Source organism: Typopeltis vanoorti, chromosome 7 (assembly GCF_054136105.1).
Source record: "Typopeltis vanoorti isolate ZY-2024b chromosome 7, IOZ_Tvanoo_1.0, whole genome shotgun sequence".
NCBI lineage: Eukaryota > Metazoa > Arthropoda > Arachnida > Uropygi > Thelyphonidae > Typopeltis > Typopeltis vanoorti.
In genome coordinates, this window is record NC_143555.1 from 27,173,747 (window position 1) to 27,193,448 (window position 19,702).

The 19,702-nt window shown below is 34.9% G+C and overlaps 1 protein-coding gene across 3 annotated transcripts in view; it reads left to right on the plus strand.

Moving 5' to 3' along the window:
* The window catches only part of Epg5 (ectopic P-granules autophagy protein 5), a 923,436-nt gene that overhangs the window by 820,948 nt on the left and 82,786 nt on the right, over nt 1–19,702 (plus strand). For 2 of the 3 annotated variants that reach the window (XM_090395199.1, XM_090395200.1), the window contains exon 43: nt 8,532–8,757. The exons of the other annotated variant lie outside the window; for it this stretch is intronic. In XM_090395199.1, coding sequence (XP_090251325.1) covers nt 8,532–8,757 — 226 coding nt within the window. The remainder of the gene's footprint in view (nt 1–8,531; nt 8,758–19,702) is intronic. 3 annotated transcript variants of the gene reach the window in all.

The following is a 19,702-nucleotide window of genomic DNA, read 5'->3' on the forward strand; positions in this document are numbered from 1 at the left end:
GTGTGATTAGTGTATCCAGAAAGGGCAGACAGTTGCACTTGTTCCAGTTCCATTGTAACTTGGATTTTTGGTGTTGGCTATTTAAATGCACTAAGAATGTATTCAGTGTGTCTGGGCCATGTGGCCAAATAGCAAGCACATCGTCAACATAGCATAGCCAAAGCATTGGTTTGAGAGTGGCTGTATTGATAGCTAGCTTTTCCAGGTGTTCTATGTAGAAGTTGGCTCGGGGTGGGGGGGGGGGCATAGCTGTCCCATCTAATTGTTTATATATTTTTCCTCTCCATGTAAAATATCCTGCATGTATTGTGAATTTAAATAGTTCAGTGGGGAAATGTGACTTTGGCAGATCAAGGGTTTCAATTAGCAGTACATTTGTGAATAGCAAGGTGATATAAAAACTCACCATTATGTATGAACTTTTTAAGATATGGTTTTCTAAAATACTTTTTAGGTGGGTAGAATTTTTCACAAAGAAGGGAGACTTGTTTGTGAGGGTGGCTAGTAGATTAGCTAAATGTCTAGCCAGTTTGTATGTGGGACTATTTATACTATCCACAGTAGGGTTTAAGGGTGTACCTTGTTTGTGAAATTTTGGTTCTCCATATATCCTGGGTGTTTTAACATGGAAGGGTTTGAGTTTGTTTACTGTTTCTTTAGGCCAGGAAGTAAATTTTTCAGTAATTTATGCACCTTATTCATTTGTGAGTTGGTGGGAGCTCGATCTATAATTTTGTATATTGAGTGATCTTATAGAAGAGTGTGCACTTTTTTTTTTTTTTTTTTTTTTTTTTTTTTTTTTTTTTTTTTTTTTAACATACAAGTCCCCTAATTAGGACTTCAGTCTTTGTGTTGTAGCTACAATTGTTCTAACTAGTCCCATTGTTGTTGTCTCACACACTGTGACAAACTGTTTTTTGTGCTCTGAAGATTTGGTTAGAATATCAGCAATAAGTCAATAAATTAATTATTTACTTATCAGTCTGTACTCTAATATATACTGTCAAAAGTAATCAACATGTATGAAGAATGCATAGCCTTTCTACACTCAGGAGGAAGATGGACATGTGTTTGCGGCAGCACGAGATGATGGAATGTATAAAGGTGAAAATGAGATAGGTCGGAACGTAAATCAGAATCAGGTAAATGGAAGTGGTCAAACTGAAGAGAGAAGTATGGTATTTGGTGCTGGAAGAATGGCCTCAAACACATTGGGATTGTTATGTTTGTACACAAATGTAAGGAGTATTTGAAACAAGAGGACTGAGTTTGTTGCATTGATTGAGTCATTATGCCCAAAGACAACTGGAATAAGTGAAACTTGGTTGTTTGAGGAGGATGTGATGTCAGGAATAGAAATAGAAGGATATATAATTTTTCAGAAGGATGGAAATGTGAAAAGAGGAGAGAAGTGCTGTTTATGATTGCAGAGGAATTGTGTCTGCAAAGGGTGGAAATTGATAATGCATGCACAGATTTTGAACCTGTGTGGTGTGACGTTGAAATAAACAGGTTAGTATATTTGATAGGATACTGTTATATGCCAGGGAATGCAGGCAATTAGAATATCGATTGTGAAATGTTTAGGCAAATTAGTCAGGCATGTAAAAAGTTGATCCTGATGGGAGACTTTAATTACAGGAATATAGAATGGAAGGAGGAGATAGTGTAAGGGAACAGTGAGAGTGAGTTTGTGGAATTTTGGAGAGATAAGTATCCTAAGCAGCATGTGACTGAAGCAACTAGAGGCTTTAATGTTTTGGATTTAGTCATAACTTCCCAAGATGTAGTTGTTAATGAGGTGCTGACACTGCTGCCAGTTGGTGAGAGTGATCAAGAGGTGCTTATTTGGGAAGTGATGAAACAAAGGTTACTGTCAAAAATGTGTACGAGGGTGGTCTGAAAAGTTCTCTGCCTCGACAATAGATGGCAACCCTATCGGCAAGATTTTTTTTCCCCTAAGTTGGTACATCTGTCATAAGCATCCATGCGAAATTGCAAGTCATTCTATACAGCTGTCTGAAGCAAAAGTTCTGAAGCCAAAAGGCTGTGGGTTTGAATCCTGCCATGTGCATGGATGTTTGTGATTGTCTGTGGAAATACTAGTGGTAGTGGTGGCAGGCAGTAGAAGGACCGCCTTGGTATAGTTGGCGGATTGAGTGGTGGAGACAGAAAGATGCAGAGTAGGTGTCCTCCCTCAATGAGTCTTTGGACTCCCTGGAGGTGTCACATAATAATAATAGTAATAACACAGGCCTGCGATGGAAAAGTTGTCTAAGAAGTAATAATTGATTCTTATAGATTTTTAGGTTCTGAGTTCAGAAAAAAATAGTAAAAAAATTCCATCACCCACCAATTAAACTCACTTGTTTATAAATACGTTGGGTTTTGGCTGAGCGAAACTTGTATCGTCTCCGTGATTGTATGTCCAATCAACATGTGCGACGAACACATAAGCCTTTCCACACGGTTAAGTATTCTTAATGGAGTTGATATCGTACACAAGGCACGACAATATGTTAAGTGGAAAGTAAAATTGGCATGCCAACTGAACAGGTTAGCCTTCTTAAAAAGGTGCCAAGATACCAATTTAATACTAAACTGTATAAAAATTAATAACAAGTTTCACTCGGCCAAAGCCCAACGTATTTATAAACGAGCGAGTTTAGCACTAATACGTGAACAGTCATACGCTACTTGCCGAGAACTATCAAAAATAAATTCTTCCATCAGTGCATTATGGGATATCCTGGATAGCATCTCCGACTCTACAGCCAACAAAGAATTTTCTTAAGTTAAAAACAGGCACCAGAAGAACTTTAATATCCTCCAACAATGCATTGCTATGCAGTGGCCTCAATTACATCAAGATGGCATCGTTGTGAACTTATCATCAGTAACCTTAACCAAAGAAGCCACGCGTGCTTTAAGTCTGGGACACAGTTTTGCCATTACTCCTAAAGAAGTTCCAAAAGCTAAAATAATGGCTTCCGTTGAACGTGGGATATACAACCTGCCTCCAGCAATAGCCAATAATATTCGATTAGACATGGCCAACATCCTAATCCATTCTAAGCCTCCCAAAAATGATATCCCACGTAAAGAAATCATGGCTCTAAAAGAGCTATGCAATAATAACCACATTACCATAACCTAATCAGGCAAAGGTAACGCAACTGTAGTGATAGATACAATAGAATATGAAAACAAAATGCACACACTTATCCAAGATCAGTCAACATATCAAATTATAGATCGAGATCCCACCAACTCACAAAAGAATAAGGTGTGCAAGTTATTGAACAAAGTCGCTTCCTGGCCAAAAGAAACAGTCAACAAACTCAAACCCCTCCATGTTAAAACACCCAGAATATATGGAGCTCCAAAAATTCACAAACGAGGTACACCTTTTCACCCTAATGTAGATAGTATACACATAACAGTCCCACATAAACTTGCTAAACATTTAGCCAAACTGCTAGCCACTTGCACAAACAATTCTCCCTCTTTTGTTAAAAATTCTACCCACCTAAAAAGTATTTTAGAAAACCACACCTTAAAAAGTTCAGACTTAACTGAACTTTTTAAGGTGTTAACTGAAACTCTTAACTTACTAAATTCACAATTTCCCCCTGGTATATTTTAGCTATTTAAATTCACAGTACAGGTAGGTTATTTTACATGGAAAGGGAAAATATACAAACTGTTAGATGGGACAGCTATGGGATTCCCCTCGCTTAGCCAACTTCTACATAGAACATCTCATGAAGCTAGCTATCAGCACAGCCACTCTCAAACCTAGTCTCTGGCCACGCTATGTTGATGATGTCTTTGCAATTTGGCCACATGGCCCAGACACATCGAATACATTTTTAGTGCATCTAAATAGCCAGCGCTAAAATCCGCTTTTCAATGGACTAGAAGCCAATGACTGCCTGCCTTTCCTGGACACACTTATTACATGTCTTCCAGAAGGTTCCTTATCATTCTCGGTTTATAGAAAACCCACACGTACAGGGAGATATTTACACAAACAATCACACCATACATATCCACAAACAGATGTGTTTTGTATTATGGGAGATACTGAGATAGGAGTGATGTTAGTTTGTCCACCTTTGCTACGAGTTGTTCGGTGTTGTACTACCTTACCCCAGTCCTGAAGATATTTTCAGGTGCAAACTTTGTTTGCTCACCCTTGGATAAAGGATTAAACTAAATTTATTATAGTCTAACCAAGTGTAAAATAAACTTTCAACATCTTTCTCTAAATCCAGAATAATTTAATAAAAAGGTGACATACCCTTTGGCAACTCCTTATAGGTATAGATGACCTCGCCATTGCTTCTGCCTGGCCCTCCCTGAAGAGACCTCAATAAAGGTCGAAACTAGTCTGGGGGTAGTGACCTTTCCCTTAATGCATTACATTATACATATCCGTAAGGAGATGTGTTTTGCATTATGGGAGATACTGAGATAGGTGTGATGTTAGCTTGGTCCACCTTTGCTACGAGTTGCCCAGTATTGTACTACCTTATATTTTCTGAATATAAGTATATTCAGAAAATATAAGGTCCTGAAGATATTTTCAGGTGCAAACATTGTTTGCTCACACTTGGATAAAGGATTAAACTAAATTTATTATAGTCTAACCAAGTGTAAAATAAACTTTCAATAAATTTATTAAACACACCATCACCCTTCTCAACAATATGGTATCTTAAAAACACTAACCCATAGAGCTAGAGCAATTTGTTCTAATGACATTGCTCTCACTGCTGAACTTTCTCACCTGCATCACACCTTCCTGACCAGTGGCTATAATCCCCATAAGATAGGTAAAATACTAAATGCTCCCCAAAAATTCCCCTACTATCTACCAGATGACTACAACAAAACTATCACCATCCCATACATTAAAGGCACATCGGAAAAGATATCTAGGGTGCTTAACAAACACCAGTTACGCACTGTATTTAAACCTTATGTGAAATTGGCAACTCTCATCTGTTAACCTAAGGACAAATTCTCTCCTTTATCACATCCAGGAGTCTATGATGTGCCCTATTCATGTCATCGATCCTACTATGGACAGACAGGAAGAACTTTGGACATCTGCTTCATTGAACACAAAAAATATATCCAGCACTTTTGCTATGGCAAGTGGGGGTGGTCTGAAAGAATATGCTTTGGATAACCTTGCACACAGGATCAATTAAAAAAAAAAAAAAAAAAAGTACTGCACAGATGCTTTTACAAGTCACAGAGGTTGTTCCTGGAATCAACAGAAGCCTTGAAACATACTCCAAACCTCAACAAGTATGGCTGTATAAATCTACCAAAGATTTGGGAGGCAGTCATCCTAAGACCAAATTAATATATATTTTTTTTTTAACTTAGATGGCACCTAATTAAGATTTTAGTCTTTATGTTGCACACCACAATTACTCGTACTAGTCTCGCTGTTACACCAGATTGCGGTTGTCTCTCTACTGTAACAAACTTTGTTTGCATGCTCTGAAGATGCAGGATATAATTCCAGCGAAATATTAGCATTTAAGTTAATAAATAGTTATTTTCTTATCAATCTGTGTTTGCACCTGTACCATTAAAATCCAGTCAACATGTGCGACGAACAAATAAGCCTTTCCACGTGGTGTGTTCAGTGTTTAAAAATTGTCCCACTGAATATGGTGTAAAATATGTGTATGTATCTTTTATTTATTTAATATGTGATGTTTATCTTATCTTTTCTTTTTGTTTTACTATTTAATATTTTTGCATTGCATTACATGTTTATTTTTTGCCTATGTGTTTGACATAACAAAGTCTATAAAGCCTCCGTAGCTTAGTCAATACAGATAAAGTCCTTTGGTCAGAAAGACCTGGTTTCAATTCCTATCTATGATGTGAGGAACCTTTATCTGGTCTCTTTTGACTAAAGGTAACTTAGCCAGTCTCATACGGAAGTAGAGAGTATTTTTACCCCAAAAGCTTGGGTTTTTTGTCCCTCAGAACACGAAAACCAGCCCATGAACTACACACACATACACACAGATTTACAGTTATAAAATATATATATATACCTAATCCCTCATTAGGAAGGTTCAACCTGTTTCCCCCCCCCCCCCTCAGGTTGGGGGAGAAAGGAGGAAACCCCAATATGAATAAATAACAGTGTGTTATGAAAGATAAGGGAAGGAGAATCCAACTTATATAAATTTTGAGTTGCATAAGGAGTTGTGGAACAGTCTACTTAGTATGTCGAGGAGTGTGTGTATTTCTTGTCTCTTGATAAATTTATCCATTAGGCTTGGAATTTGTCATGATAATTCAGGACTTGTGTATACTTGAAAGCTTAATAAAAATGAAATATATTTAAAAAGTATACTTAAATATAAAGAGCTAATAAGCTTCATTTCGGCGATATAAACAATATTTTAAATTAAGGGGATATAAAATCCACATTGTTTTAAAACCGAATAAGAAACTCAAAGATTGGAATCAGAGAGTTTCATGCCGAATATAGTAAACTATAAAGTATCGGCGATCACTAGCGTGAGCTAATGCAAGTGACCCTAGTACGTAGTACAATTTCGGACAACTCGTTGCAAAGGTGTTGTCCGATATTGTACTACGTACTAGGGTCAGAAGTTCAGATCGCTATTCTTCGGCGATATAAACAATATTTTAAATTAAGGGGATATAAAATCCACATTGTTTTAAAACCGAATAAGAAACTCAAAGATTGTTTATATCGCCGAAATGAAGCTTATTAGCTCTTTATATTTAAGTAACTTAATGATTGCACCTTCTTTGGAAACTCGTATAGCAGAGTATATAGGTTATTTTCGCTATACACTTTGGTATTATGGTCTAGCTACTCACTGATGAAGCCTCAAAAAAGGCTGAAACCGGTCTGGGTAGTGACCTCCCTCCATAATGTAATAACAACATTCTTCCTAGGAAATGTGTTTTTACATTATGGAAAATACCTAAGAATAGCGATCTGAACCTTCCCCACCTTTGCAACAATTGTCCGATATTGTACTACGTACTAGGGTCACTTTCATTAGCTCACGCTAGTGATCGCCGATACTTTATAGTTTACTATATTCGGCATGAAACTCTCTGATTCCAATCTTTGGAATCAGAGAGTTTCAATTATTAGCTCTTTATATTTAAGTAACTTAATGGTTGCACCTTCTTCGGAAACTCGTATAGCAGAGTATATAAGTTCTTTTCGCTCTACACTTTGGTATTATGGTCTAGCTACTCACTGATGAAGCCTGAAAAAAGGCTGAAACCAGTCTGGGTAGTGACCTCCCTCCATAATGTAATAACAGCATACATTTCCTAGGAAATGTGTTTTTATATTATGGAAAATACCTAAGAATAGCGATCTGACCTTCCCCACCTTTGCAACGAGTTGTCCGATATTGTACTACGTACTAGGGTCACTTTCATTAGCTCACGCTAGTGATCGCCGATACTTTATAGTTTGCTATATTCGGCATGAAACTCTCTGATTCCAATCTTTGAGTTTCTTATTCGGTTTTAAAACAATGTGGATTTTATATTCCCTTAATTTAAAATATTGTTTAAAAAGTATGTTTATTTTCAAAAAATAACTGAAAAAAATATACAAATAAATTAGGTATTTATCTCTACATCTCTTTTTTCTCACTCCAACATGGTTATATGACTTGGTATGGTATGCTGATGGATATTGGAGTATTTTGATATGAAGAAGCAACTGGGTTCTGAATTTAGCAGTAACAGGAGGACAGAACAGACAGAGGTCATGCAAGTCCTGAAAGAAAGTCACAAAAAAAAAAAAGTTGAGAATACCAAAGGCTCTTAATAAATCTAATATAGATGCATTAACAACAAAAGAAAAGCACTTCTAATCTACTTTGTATGGTGTGACAAAGAAAAGAATGTGATAAAGTTCACTAAGAATACTTAACATTCACATAATATTAACAAGTTATAATGTGGACTGCTGTTAATATTTTTGAATATTAAATTTGTATATATGAACATTGAAAATTCATATTGAATGACAGTCATCCGCAAATATAAAATTGGGCTTGATTTTGCCATACACATATACCACCAGATTCTGTCAGTATTTCCTGTTATAACTAGCATCCAGCGTGGGTACAGAGGATAAATTTCTCGAGCACAAAGTGTCAACTACATTAAGATTTGTGTGAACTATGTGCTGATTATTCCATCTTGTTTGGTCAGGTCCTGCCATTACTTACTAGCTTGTATTGAGTATATGACCAAGATCACTGTATGTAATTGTTGAAAAATAACGCAAATTACATTTGGAACTGAGACAAAAGTAAACTGATTTTTATTTAATATTTGATTAGTTGATAAAGTGTCAAGTTTTAATTAGTATTAAACTGAAGAAAAAGTTTATGATATCAGTATTGATATTAGTATTATACGAATAATAATTTGTTTGATTAGTTCAAAAAAAAAAAAAAAGTTAACATATTTGGACTTTTATGTTTCAGAAAATGAAAAACATTCTACATCGCATATCAAATGGGTTAAAATAATTTCCTGTTTTCATGTTCCGGAGTTAACTCATCAAGACTTCCTCTCAGCTTCTGTAAAGAATAATTGTTTTCTAACACTCTATGCATATACTCTGAAATGTCATCCTCAGCTGTCCTCTGATAATGAGAAAATTGCATTACTTCAGACACTAGTGAAATTGATTTCTGAAGCAAGACCAAGGTACTTTTATTATTGTTATTATTATCATCATCATCATCACCACCACCACCACCATATCTCGATGGAATCAAAGGACTCATTGTAGGATACTTTAACTTCTATATTGCCTTTCATGCCATTTGTTATTCATTTGCTTGCTCTTATTCTTTGAAAAAAGTTTCTTTATTGCAGTTTAGCGAATGAGACAACGTTCACTTTTGCTTGCAAATTACTTGGATTTGATTCTTATCTCTGACATGAGTGATATTTCTTTGAAATAGAGCTTATGTCAGCTGAAAGTGAGTTAGCCTGACACATACCTGTATTAGAGAATATAACTCAAAATATGAGATACAACAATAGCTGAGTAGCCAGTGGAGATGACATCCCAAGGACTACTTAATAATTTTTCTCCATTCAATAACCAATCACTTTCTAACAGGATAACATTTTTTTTACCTGTTACCTGCCTAAACATGACTTTATTGTGTTTGACCCTGCAAGTCTATATATAATAGTGGCTTTCTTTCTCTCTACATAGCATCCAGGATGCTAAGATCATATTGTTGGAAAGGGTTCAGAGGTAGTTTCTGATCTCTGGAATGTCAAATATGAGGAAAGGTTGAGAAGATGCAATTTACAGAGGCTAGTGGATAGAGAAAGAGGGGGATATGATAGAGACCTACAAGTTAGTAAGGGTTATAGTAAGTTGTTTTAGGATCAGTGTTAGAGAAGTTTTACAGAAAACGGTGGGAAATCAGAGAACAAGAGGTCATCCCTGGAAGCTGTATAAGGAGAGTGAGAAGCAGGTTTTTTTGCATGCAGTACTGTGAATGATTGAAATGCCTTGCCTGAGAGTGTGGTGTCTGCAGAGAATTTGAGTGTGTTTAAGGCGTGGTATGATGAGCTGTGTGCACGACAAAAGAACCTCTTTGATGAGTCTTTGACTCCATGAGGTCTAGGGATAATAATAATATTGTCTTGAATCATTGGATGCGATATAATTCTTTTATATTTCCATGATAACATTTAGTTTGTTTCCACATCGAAAATGAAAAATAGGCAAAGAATTTCAGTGGTAAAATCTGCACTACGACTACTTATAAGCAGCCCATATTTTATAAACATTCAGTCAAACTTGTGCCACAATTTTTTTTTTTTTTTAATAAAAAAATGAAATAGGTGATGCTTTAGTAATCTGGGTGTGCCATAGGACTAATTATTATTGCAATTTTTTTTCCCACTTTGTATTATTTTGAAGAAAGCTTATGCCATCATTATTATTATATAGGTATCTCCATGGTGTCAGAAGACTCATCATGGGAAACCTACAGTTATTCATACAAAGATGCTGAACTTTGCATTCTCCTTGCAAAGAACCTGCTCCTCGCTCCTTTGCTCACACCCTCCTTATACAGTTTCCAGCAGTGGCCTCTTTCCCCCCCCCCCTTCTCTCCCATTCTATGGGAGGTTAATCCTTGTATTTCTTCCATGTCAATCTCATAACAACCCGTGACTGGCTTATATGTCTCAATCATATCCCACCTCTTCCTCCTATTCATGAGGCTTTGCAACTTAAAATATGAATTATTAAGGCTGAATCTATCTTTTACAGAGTTGTGCTGCCCACATAGCATTCCATATTCCTTTCCACACATTCCTAAATTCTACTTTAATCACTTTTTCCAGTATTACTTAGGCCTTGGAGTCTCCTTCATGTAATGGAACTACCTTGTCCTCTTGTTACTCCCTTAGAACCTTGCCAGAGCTGAGACTTAGATTAAAGCACTGTCACTGAACCGCAATTCTCACATCAGTCTCTGTTACATCAACAACTACAGTATCTCCTTTGTATCCTTGCAAAGTGATCACTTAGTAACTAAACTATTTCTTCTGCTTTTGTCACTATCCAAAATCAGCACTGATTAAAGTTATTCTTTCATAATCATTCTCTTCTTACTTGATACTTACAGGGAAAAATTCTAGGAATTTCTTTGACCTGCTTAGGTAATTTCCTCTTACACTCTGATTTAACTATTACCTATGCTAAGTTTACCCTTCTTGCCTCTGTTTTGTATTGTTCGTGAACATGGTAATCTTTGCAATGAATTTGACTAATGGTAAATGTGCCCTTCCTTATTTTTCATATCAGTGCAATGAAACAACATAATTTATTTTAGTTTTTTTTTTTTTATTTGACAATATTGCAGAAATAATTGTTGCACTATTTTTTAAATGCTTGCTTTGAAAATCATGTTAAATAGTTATAAATAACATTTTCAAATACCATTTATTGAAATAAATATTATTTGAAATTTTTTTTAAATAATGATGGGGAAAATTGTGCTCTTCTGGTGGAAAAGACTTGCGTTTGATTCTCACTGTGACAAGAGAATTCATTATTTAAAATTACTTTTTTTTTTCTTGCCATATAAAATTCCATTCCATTATGTGGATTATTATCATGCTTACAGTTTTGCATAAGGATTATTCTGTTTTTATGAACAATGATTATTAAATATCACTACTTGCTTTGTGAGATTTTTTTCATATATATCAAAATTTTATATCCATTAATATATCGGTAGAAACATCATTCTCTTTCACCTTTAGCTTAAAATTGCAACAGATAATATCACTAATAATATCCATGATAATCATTGTAAATAGATGTGGTAAAAATATGGGAAACATATTCTACACAGAACTGATTCAGAAATTTGTACTTGTTTTTAAGAATTCCAGTTGCAATTGTTCCCTTCCCTTCACTCAATCAACCAAACTAGAATAACTTTATAGTTTTTAATCTTTCTAATTTTCTTCTCATTTGTAAGTTTTCATAGGAAGTATTGTATAGGAGTATTTGAAATCTATTACTTCATTTTACTGTGTTAAGAATTGAATTATTATTATTATTATTATGTGACACCTCCAGGGAGTCCAAAGACTCATCGAGGGAGGACACCTATTCTACAACTCTCTATCTCCAAAACTTAATCCACCAACTACAATGAACTGCAACTACTCCAGCACCATCTACCAACCATACAACCACCACCTCCACCACTAGTATTTTCACAGACAATCACAACATCCATGCTCACAGTGGGATTCGAACCAGCAGCCTTTTGACTGGAGAACAGATACACTAACCACTCGGCCAACCAGGCCGGTAAATTATAATACAACTGTGTGTCTGCTAAAGCATATGCTCTTAAAACTGAAACTATTCCAGCAACTAGCTTCTTTTCCATTGGCTATTCAGCTGTTTTCTAAAATTATTCTAATATTTCACACCACCAGAATTCAAGATCAGTACCATCAACATAAGAAGCCTGAATGGCAAAGAAATGGAGCTAGCTGAAGAATTGGGTAAGTACCAGATCGGTATAATAGGGGGTGACTGAAACAAAAAAAAAAAGACAAAAACTGGTGAGATCTTTAAGCAATAAATACAAATTGTTATATTCAGGCAATAATAATCAGGGAAAAGAAGTAGCTATACAAGGCTAATCTTCTTGAATGGCAGGCAATATCAAGTAGAGTGATGTGAGCAAATATCAGAATGGGGAAGTGGACAATGAGACTTATTTGTGCCTGTGGTCCCACAGAAGGTTCTACTAAAGTAGAAGTGCATGAATTTTTTGAGGTTTTAGAGAAATCAACTGACACAATGAAAAAGGAAAAGTTGGTCTTGTTGGGGATCTAAATAGCTGAATAGGAAATGATTGTCAGACATAAAAAGATGTTTTGGGGAAAATAGCAAAGCTAATAATAATGGCAAATACCTGTTGGATTTCTGCTCAGGACATGGACTGGTTATTATGTAACGAACTGTCTGCTGTGTTATTGTAATATTTTCTTTTATTCTTTATTATTAATTAGCAGTGCACACTTTCTCTCTTGTAACCTTTCTCACTTACTTTACTGCATATTATGTTTATCCACCTTTTGTATTTTACTAGTCGTATGCCTATGAACACTGGAAAATTTTTTTTGTTAAGACTTCGCTATCCAGTATTTCAATATCGGCATAACACTCAGTAAAATGTCCGGTAGGTTTCTCTCTCTTACTAGCATATATTCCTTCAACAAAGTTTATATAAACAGACGTGGTTCTTAAGTAATTAAACTGCGCTTTTAATGCCTTAGTTGTTTCCCACTCATAAGTCCGATTATTTTTAGAAACAGTGCATTGTAAAATAAAAGATCAGGCAGCACTCTTTTAACAAAAAATTAAAACACATTTATTTACATTAATATGAAATATACATGAATCAAATGACAGGGAGATTGCTTTCTCTACCCATCTATAAAATCTTTAGTATAAAATTAGAATCCTTTTACTTCAACACTAAATAATCTCTTTAACTCAAAAACTTATTTACTCTCTGCTTACAAATTCAACTTATTAAACTTCTAGTTTACTCGCAAAGAGGTTAGCTAACTCTTTATTAAGTTATTTTTTTTTACAAATTTGATATCAACTTCTAACATGCCAATTGACTCTCTTATGGACACTTCTTTTACTATTAAATTAATTATTAACAGTCCATCTATAACATATCTCCTAGATTATAAGAGAAATTGTACAAAAGGATGGAACTTACAGAGGCTCTGTATCACATTCAGTCAAGATTCTTGCACTAAAGTCTCTATGGCTTTTCTTTCATCTCAAGTTTTAGGCCTGCTTCAGCAGTATCACATCGGGATATTGGCGGGCTTTTGGACTGCAATCTGCAGTACTCTAATAGCACATGCAAGAGGTTTCAGCATACGGGCAAATTCTCCTCTGGATCCTACTTCAGGAACTTCTGCTTCTAACTGCCACCACTTCTGGTACTAATTGCCGCCGACTGGCTCTGGCTCGCTTTGGTAACAGTGCTTCGCCTTGCTCTCTTGGCAACTGGATCTCGGCTCTCCTCTCTTGTAACTGGGGCCTTGCCTCTCTGCCGCTACTGCTCTGGTTCCGACTGCCTCTCCTCTGCCGATGACTGGAAGTCCCACTCAGTCCCCTTTTATTTTACAATCTCTGGTCCTTGCACTAAGGGTAGTAAACCCCAAAGAATTCGGCATGACTGTTTCATCTTCTTTTGAGTTCGACCTGCTCTTTGTTTTCCTCCGAGCACCCCCTTTTTTTTTTTATCTTGCTGGTCAGCAGAAACTTGTTTGAACCTAGCGACATGCTTATATACTAACTTTAAGGGTGTTATGAGCAGAGCTCGCAAACAACTTTAATCTTTAGTTTAATCCTTTATCCAAGTGCGTGCAAACAAACTGAAAGTATCTTCAGGACTGGGGTAAAGTGGTACAACACCGGGCAACTCCTTGCAAAGGTGGAGCAAGCTACCAACACTCCTATCTCAGTATCTCCCATAATGCAAAACACATCTCCTTGTTGATATAGACCTTGCTAATGCTTCTGCCTGGTATCTCCACTTGGGCGTGTTTTGCTTATTCAATCCACAGTATTTCAGATTATAATTTATTTTCAAACTATTCATTAGACAATTAAACTATTTCACTTTAGGAGCATTACGTATACGTTTTTACTCTAAAAACAGCAGTAAAAGTATAACTACATCAAAAATTCCACATTAAACTAATAGTAAATGTACTAAACCAATACATGACTAATAGTAAATGTATTTCTTTTCAAATGTGCAGCATTAAAATTCATACTGCAAGTAGATTCTGAACTATAATAAGTAGTAGAATCATTTCCTTCTTCATTTAACAGGATATTATTACTAGTGTTTCTTTACTTTTTATTTTCCAAAACAAAGTGTGCAAGATTATTTTCTTGTTATTTTTACCAGCCAAATGACTAAAATAATTATAAGATGTAGAAAGCATAGCTAATATCTAATATTCCCTGACTATTTAATTCACTTTGTAATGCACAGTTTTCAGAATTATGAGAGGGGAACTGCAGTTCATAGTTGCAGATAACATTATAAAATGTTATAAATGTCACAGTATATGAGAAGATCATTGTTTTTTGTCAATCAAAACTATAGAAGGGTGGAAAGTGGTAAGATTTTATGAAGGGATTTCTAACTAGAATTTTAAATAAACAATATACAAGTCTTAATTTAAAAGAAACAGTGAACTTTTTAAAACTCACACAATTAATTTATAAAATAATTGTTAAATAAAAGTGATTATCCTCACTAAGTTTTTTTTTAATGAAAATAAAAATTCTGGCATTTGCTTTTCTGGGCTGATACTAGATTTATGAGCAGTAAATTGTAGGTATAGTTGGTGGATTGAGTGGTGGAGACAGAGAGAGAGAGATGTAAAGTAGGTGCCCTCCCTCAATGAGTTGTTGGACTCCCTGGAGGTGTCACATAATATTTTTTTTTTATTATTACATATGTTAAATACATTTGATTACATATGATACACACATTAAATACATATGATACATACTTGATTACATATTTTTCTTTTTAAAAAAAAAATTTAATCCTTTTTTATTATTAAAATTATGATTAATTTTGTGATTACATTAAATTAAGGGGGACAGCCTCTTGACTCTTTATTGTGATTACATATTTACAACAGGTTTAATTCTATTTTTTTTTTTTTTTTTTTTTTTGTAACAATGAAATTCGTACAGATTTTTTTTCTTTTTTTCCTGTATAATGTAATAATAATAATAACACAGCATTTATTCATTTAACAATGAATTATATATATTTATAATTTTGATTTTTTAGTATATTTAAGCATTGTAACTACAGCACTGAAATGGGATATGTGGGTTTGGATATTTTTTTTTTTTTTTTTTTTTTTTTTTTTTTTTTTTTTTTTTAATCTTGGATGAGATATAATTTCTCAGCTTTCATCCTCGAAGCTTATTTGTAAGCTTATCTGAGGATGACACCAGTTAGTTATTATTTACAGGTTTGTTTGCTGTGTTGAGAAGTTACGAAATCAAACCTATGTTTAATACGTTTGATTTCCACTGCAGCCGTTGACTGAGAAATTTGCCCACACCATGCACACAGAAATACACACAATAACTTGGAATGTCTTGATGCGTCGCTGAACTGGAAGCCTGAACGAATATATTGTGTTTCATTAACTTTGTATGGTATTTGAGGTGTTTGTTTCTTGTTCATAGTATGTCCTTAGAGCTCTTTTCAGGCTATCATAGTTCGTAAGGTTTCTGTATTCAAAAGATAATTTGTTTATCATGTCTGGGATATAGAAGTTTCATGTGACCTTTCCGAAGTGATTATTGTATTTATATGTGATATAATTAGTAGTCTGAGGTCTTGTTATATGGTATGTATTTCTGACTGTCCTGTAGTTGGCATCGAAATAATGTTTTAGAAAGCTGCAGAGAGACATAAGTGTTTTGCTGTCAGTATTTTGTGTTCTGACATTGCAGTGTATATAAAGTCGTTATTGTCTCTTTGTTCCCGAAAGATCAGTTTTATCATTTTGTACTGTAACGACATCAATCTATTTAGTTTGTAGAGTGCACAGAAAGCATATGTTCTTATAGCGCATCTTAGTATATTTTGGCATAGTGCTTTGTATATTAGTGTTTTTAGGCATGTGGGAACTATCTCTTTTAACCTGTAGAGTTTGCCACTTATTGTTTGGAGTTTGTTGTGTAGTTGGTTTATGTGGCTATTCCAGCTCATATCTGCATCGAAGTAAATTCCAAGGTATTGTATTGTTTCAACCTGAGTGATTGTAGTGGTTTTACTGTTCTGTGTGTTTTTCACGTTGGAGAGTGGGTGTTGGATGGTTATATATTTGTTATCAACTGGTCGAGTCAGTGGATTTCTGAATATCATTAATTTTGTCTTATCTGAGTTTTTGGTGAGCCAGTCTATGAGCAGATTTATGTCATGCTTGCATTGTTATGGATGGATATTACAGCTCTGTCATCTGCATATTGGAAGATTTTACCTTTGAGAGGTAGCTGATTAATATCGTTCATGTAAATGTTGAATAGAGTTGGGGAGAGTACAGCTCCTTGTGGCACTCCACAGGTTACTGGTAGCTCTCTACTTCAGTTTGACCCGATACGTGTGATATACTTTCTATTTTGAAGATAGTTTGTAAACCACCTGTGCAGGGGCCCATCTATTACAACATGCTTCAGCTTTTCTAACCGCTCTATAATTTGATTGATAATTGGTAATGTTACTATGGGTCTGTAATTGCTGATTAAATTTCTTTTTCCATGTTTGTATGTGGATGTGATTATGGCAGTCTTTAGCATACTTGGTATCTGTCCTGTTTTATATATTTTATTTATTAATTTCAGTATGATAGGGCCTAAGCTAGTTGCATGTTCCTTGATATCCTTAGGTCTTATACCATCAATTCTTGGGCCTTTGTTTGGTTTGATTTGATGTATTACAGAGAGAAGTTCTGCTTCTTTTATGGTCAGGAACCATAATGTCTGTTTTGATTGTGGTCCAAGTGGAGGATCGCGTTTTGTGATTGGGGGAATATTTCTGTACAGTTCTTGGATGGAGTCTGCAAAGTATTGGTTAAAGTCATTTGTTAGTTGTTGGATAGGTTCTGCGTCTTTCAGGAAGCTGTGTTTTATGGTTTCAGAGGCGGTGGTGTTGGGAGCACAATCTAGCATCTCGTTGATCAGATGCCAGGTTTGTTTCATGTTGTTTTGTGCAGAGATTAATTTGTCTCTGTAGTAGTTTCTTATTTGTGTTGTATGGCAATTCCTTGTTATCTTATATTCAGTTTTTAAAGCTGTGTTATTATCGCTTTAATTCCTTCCTTTAATCTTTAATTCTATTAATAATAATAATAATAAATTATTTTAAACATTTTTCGTAGCCATCTGTGGCTGCTTATTTTGTCCTGCTATTAACAGTATTAATTATAATTATGTTAATCATGTACTTATAATTAAATTATAATTACATTACTGTTAAATGACTAATATCTCTATTTAAAATTACATGAACTTTGAAAATGACGTTTTCTCTTGCTTTCAGCAACGAAATGAGTTAATCCAGTTAAGTATTCTTCTGCATATGAAAGATTATCACACCTCTTAATGGAGATAACTGATGGATAGTATTTCTTATCCATATTTTGGTGGATGGGAAAATGTGTGGGAGTGCAGTCTGATACTGCTTTCAGCATTCCCTGGCTATTTCCTTTGCACTGTTAACATTCTTCCCTTATAGCTTCTTCAAGCTGTCTCCTAATTTTGCTACAATCCTCAGTCTTTGGTTCCACTTACATCTTTTCTTGACTGAGAATTCCTTTCTCTTCATGTACATCACTTATCACAGAATCTCTTGTTACTTCCGACTTCTCACTCTTTATAATCTTCCCTTTCACTTTTTCATTCTCCACCCTGTTGTTTCACATAAACATTTTTTAAGTTGTTCAAGCTGACGTTTTACCTTGTGAAGGACTTCACTGAAGCACATTGTTTCTCTCCTTACTATCATCTAATCATCGACATTACTTTAAACCACTTCTTTCATGCTCCCATTCATATTCCACCCACTATTGTTCACTCCTTCCACTACGTTCAATTCAACACTTTCATCTTATGTGATTACCAGTCATCACTTCATTCTCTCACTTTCAACACATCTCGCATTTCTTATGCTCACTCATGGGATGTTTATTACACACCTTCTCTCCACTCTCACTTTTGTTATGATAAGCCATTCACTATTAGCAGTGAATATAATCAGCACATGTGCTACATAGCATGAAATTCCCCATTAAACATTTTGAGTAAGGAAGCCATTGTTCTTGTACTTATCAGCGTCATGTAAAAAACACTTCTTAAACAACATACATGTAACAAGACTTGCAATACAAACACACTCAGTTGCACAATCATTAAGTAAACACACTACTGCTATTAACAATCAATGAAATTGTATATATCTGCTAAAATAAAATCACTCATCTGTATGACAAGTGCTCCCTGTAACACTCAACTAATGGTCCTCGGAGGGTATTGATAAAGAAAATTAATAAATCTTGAAAACTTATATTTAGTGCTATAGATCACATTGCCGTACTGTTAATCTGAGTTTCTGTTAGCCATTCCATGTAGAATTTCCAGATTCACTTTTATAACCCGAGGAAGACAGATGTTAAAATGTTTCTCTTATCTAACTTTTTAAAGTTGGATATGAGAAAGTTATCCCAAGCAGTATACTTTGTATGAAATATAATAACTAGGAATATCCAAACCTCTCAGAGAACCGGATATCTCTAGAGAACCCCCCCCCCCTCCTCAAGTGGTTGATGGGGAATTCCATCAGATATAGTGGGATGGTCCAAATGTATTGAATAAGGACCTGTGGATCAACAAAGCCTTAGGCAGTGGTGTGTTGGGACCGGCTCGTGCGAGCCGTTGTTAAAATGTTTCAAATTTAGCGAGTCAGTTAATGTTTTTAAGTCGGGCAAGTCCGGATATTAAAATTCTTTACGAAAGGATAGATGATGAATGGTGGTATATACTTTTTCTCGTAAATATTTTGAAATTGTATAATAAACACTTACATATATTATTATTATTATCAAAAATAAATGCATAAAGGAGAATTCACAAAACACAAACTCAATTACGAACAGGAATTTGGAAATGATTTTATTTACTAAACAATGTCTGTATTCATTAAAACACAAACACGTTATCAAAACTCCTGAACTGGGTATTTGAATAAACAATAATGCCTTATTTTTTGGCGAATTTCCAAGAACTGAACTTGCAACATTAAGTTCTTGGAAATGCAACATTGTTGCACTATCGATAAATACCAAAATTCGTTGCGACGGTAAAGTCTCTGGTCATTTGATCGACTACAAGTGGTAATATTAGTGTTGCATTTTTTTTTGTTCAGGATTTCATTTGATAATAGGTAAGTTGTAGGTAATATAGGAAAATTTTCTTTAATATATGTTTTTATTTCGGTTTTTTTCTTTTTTTTTTTTTTTAATA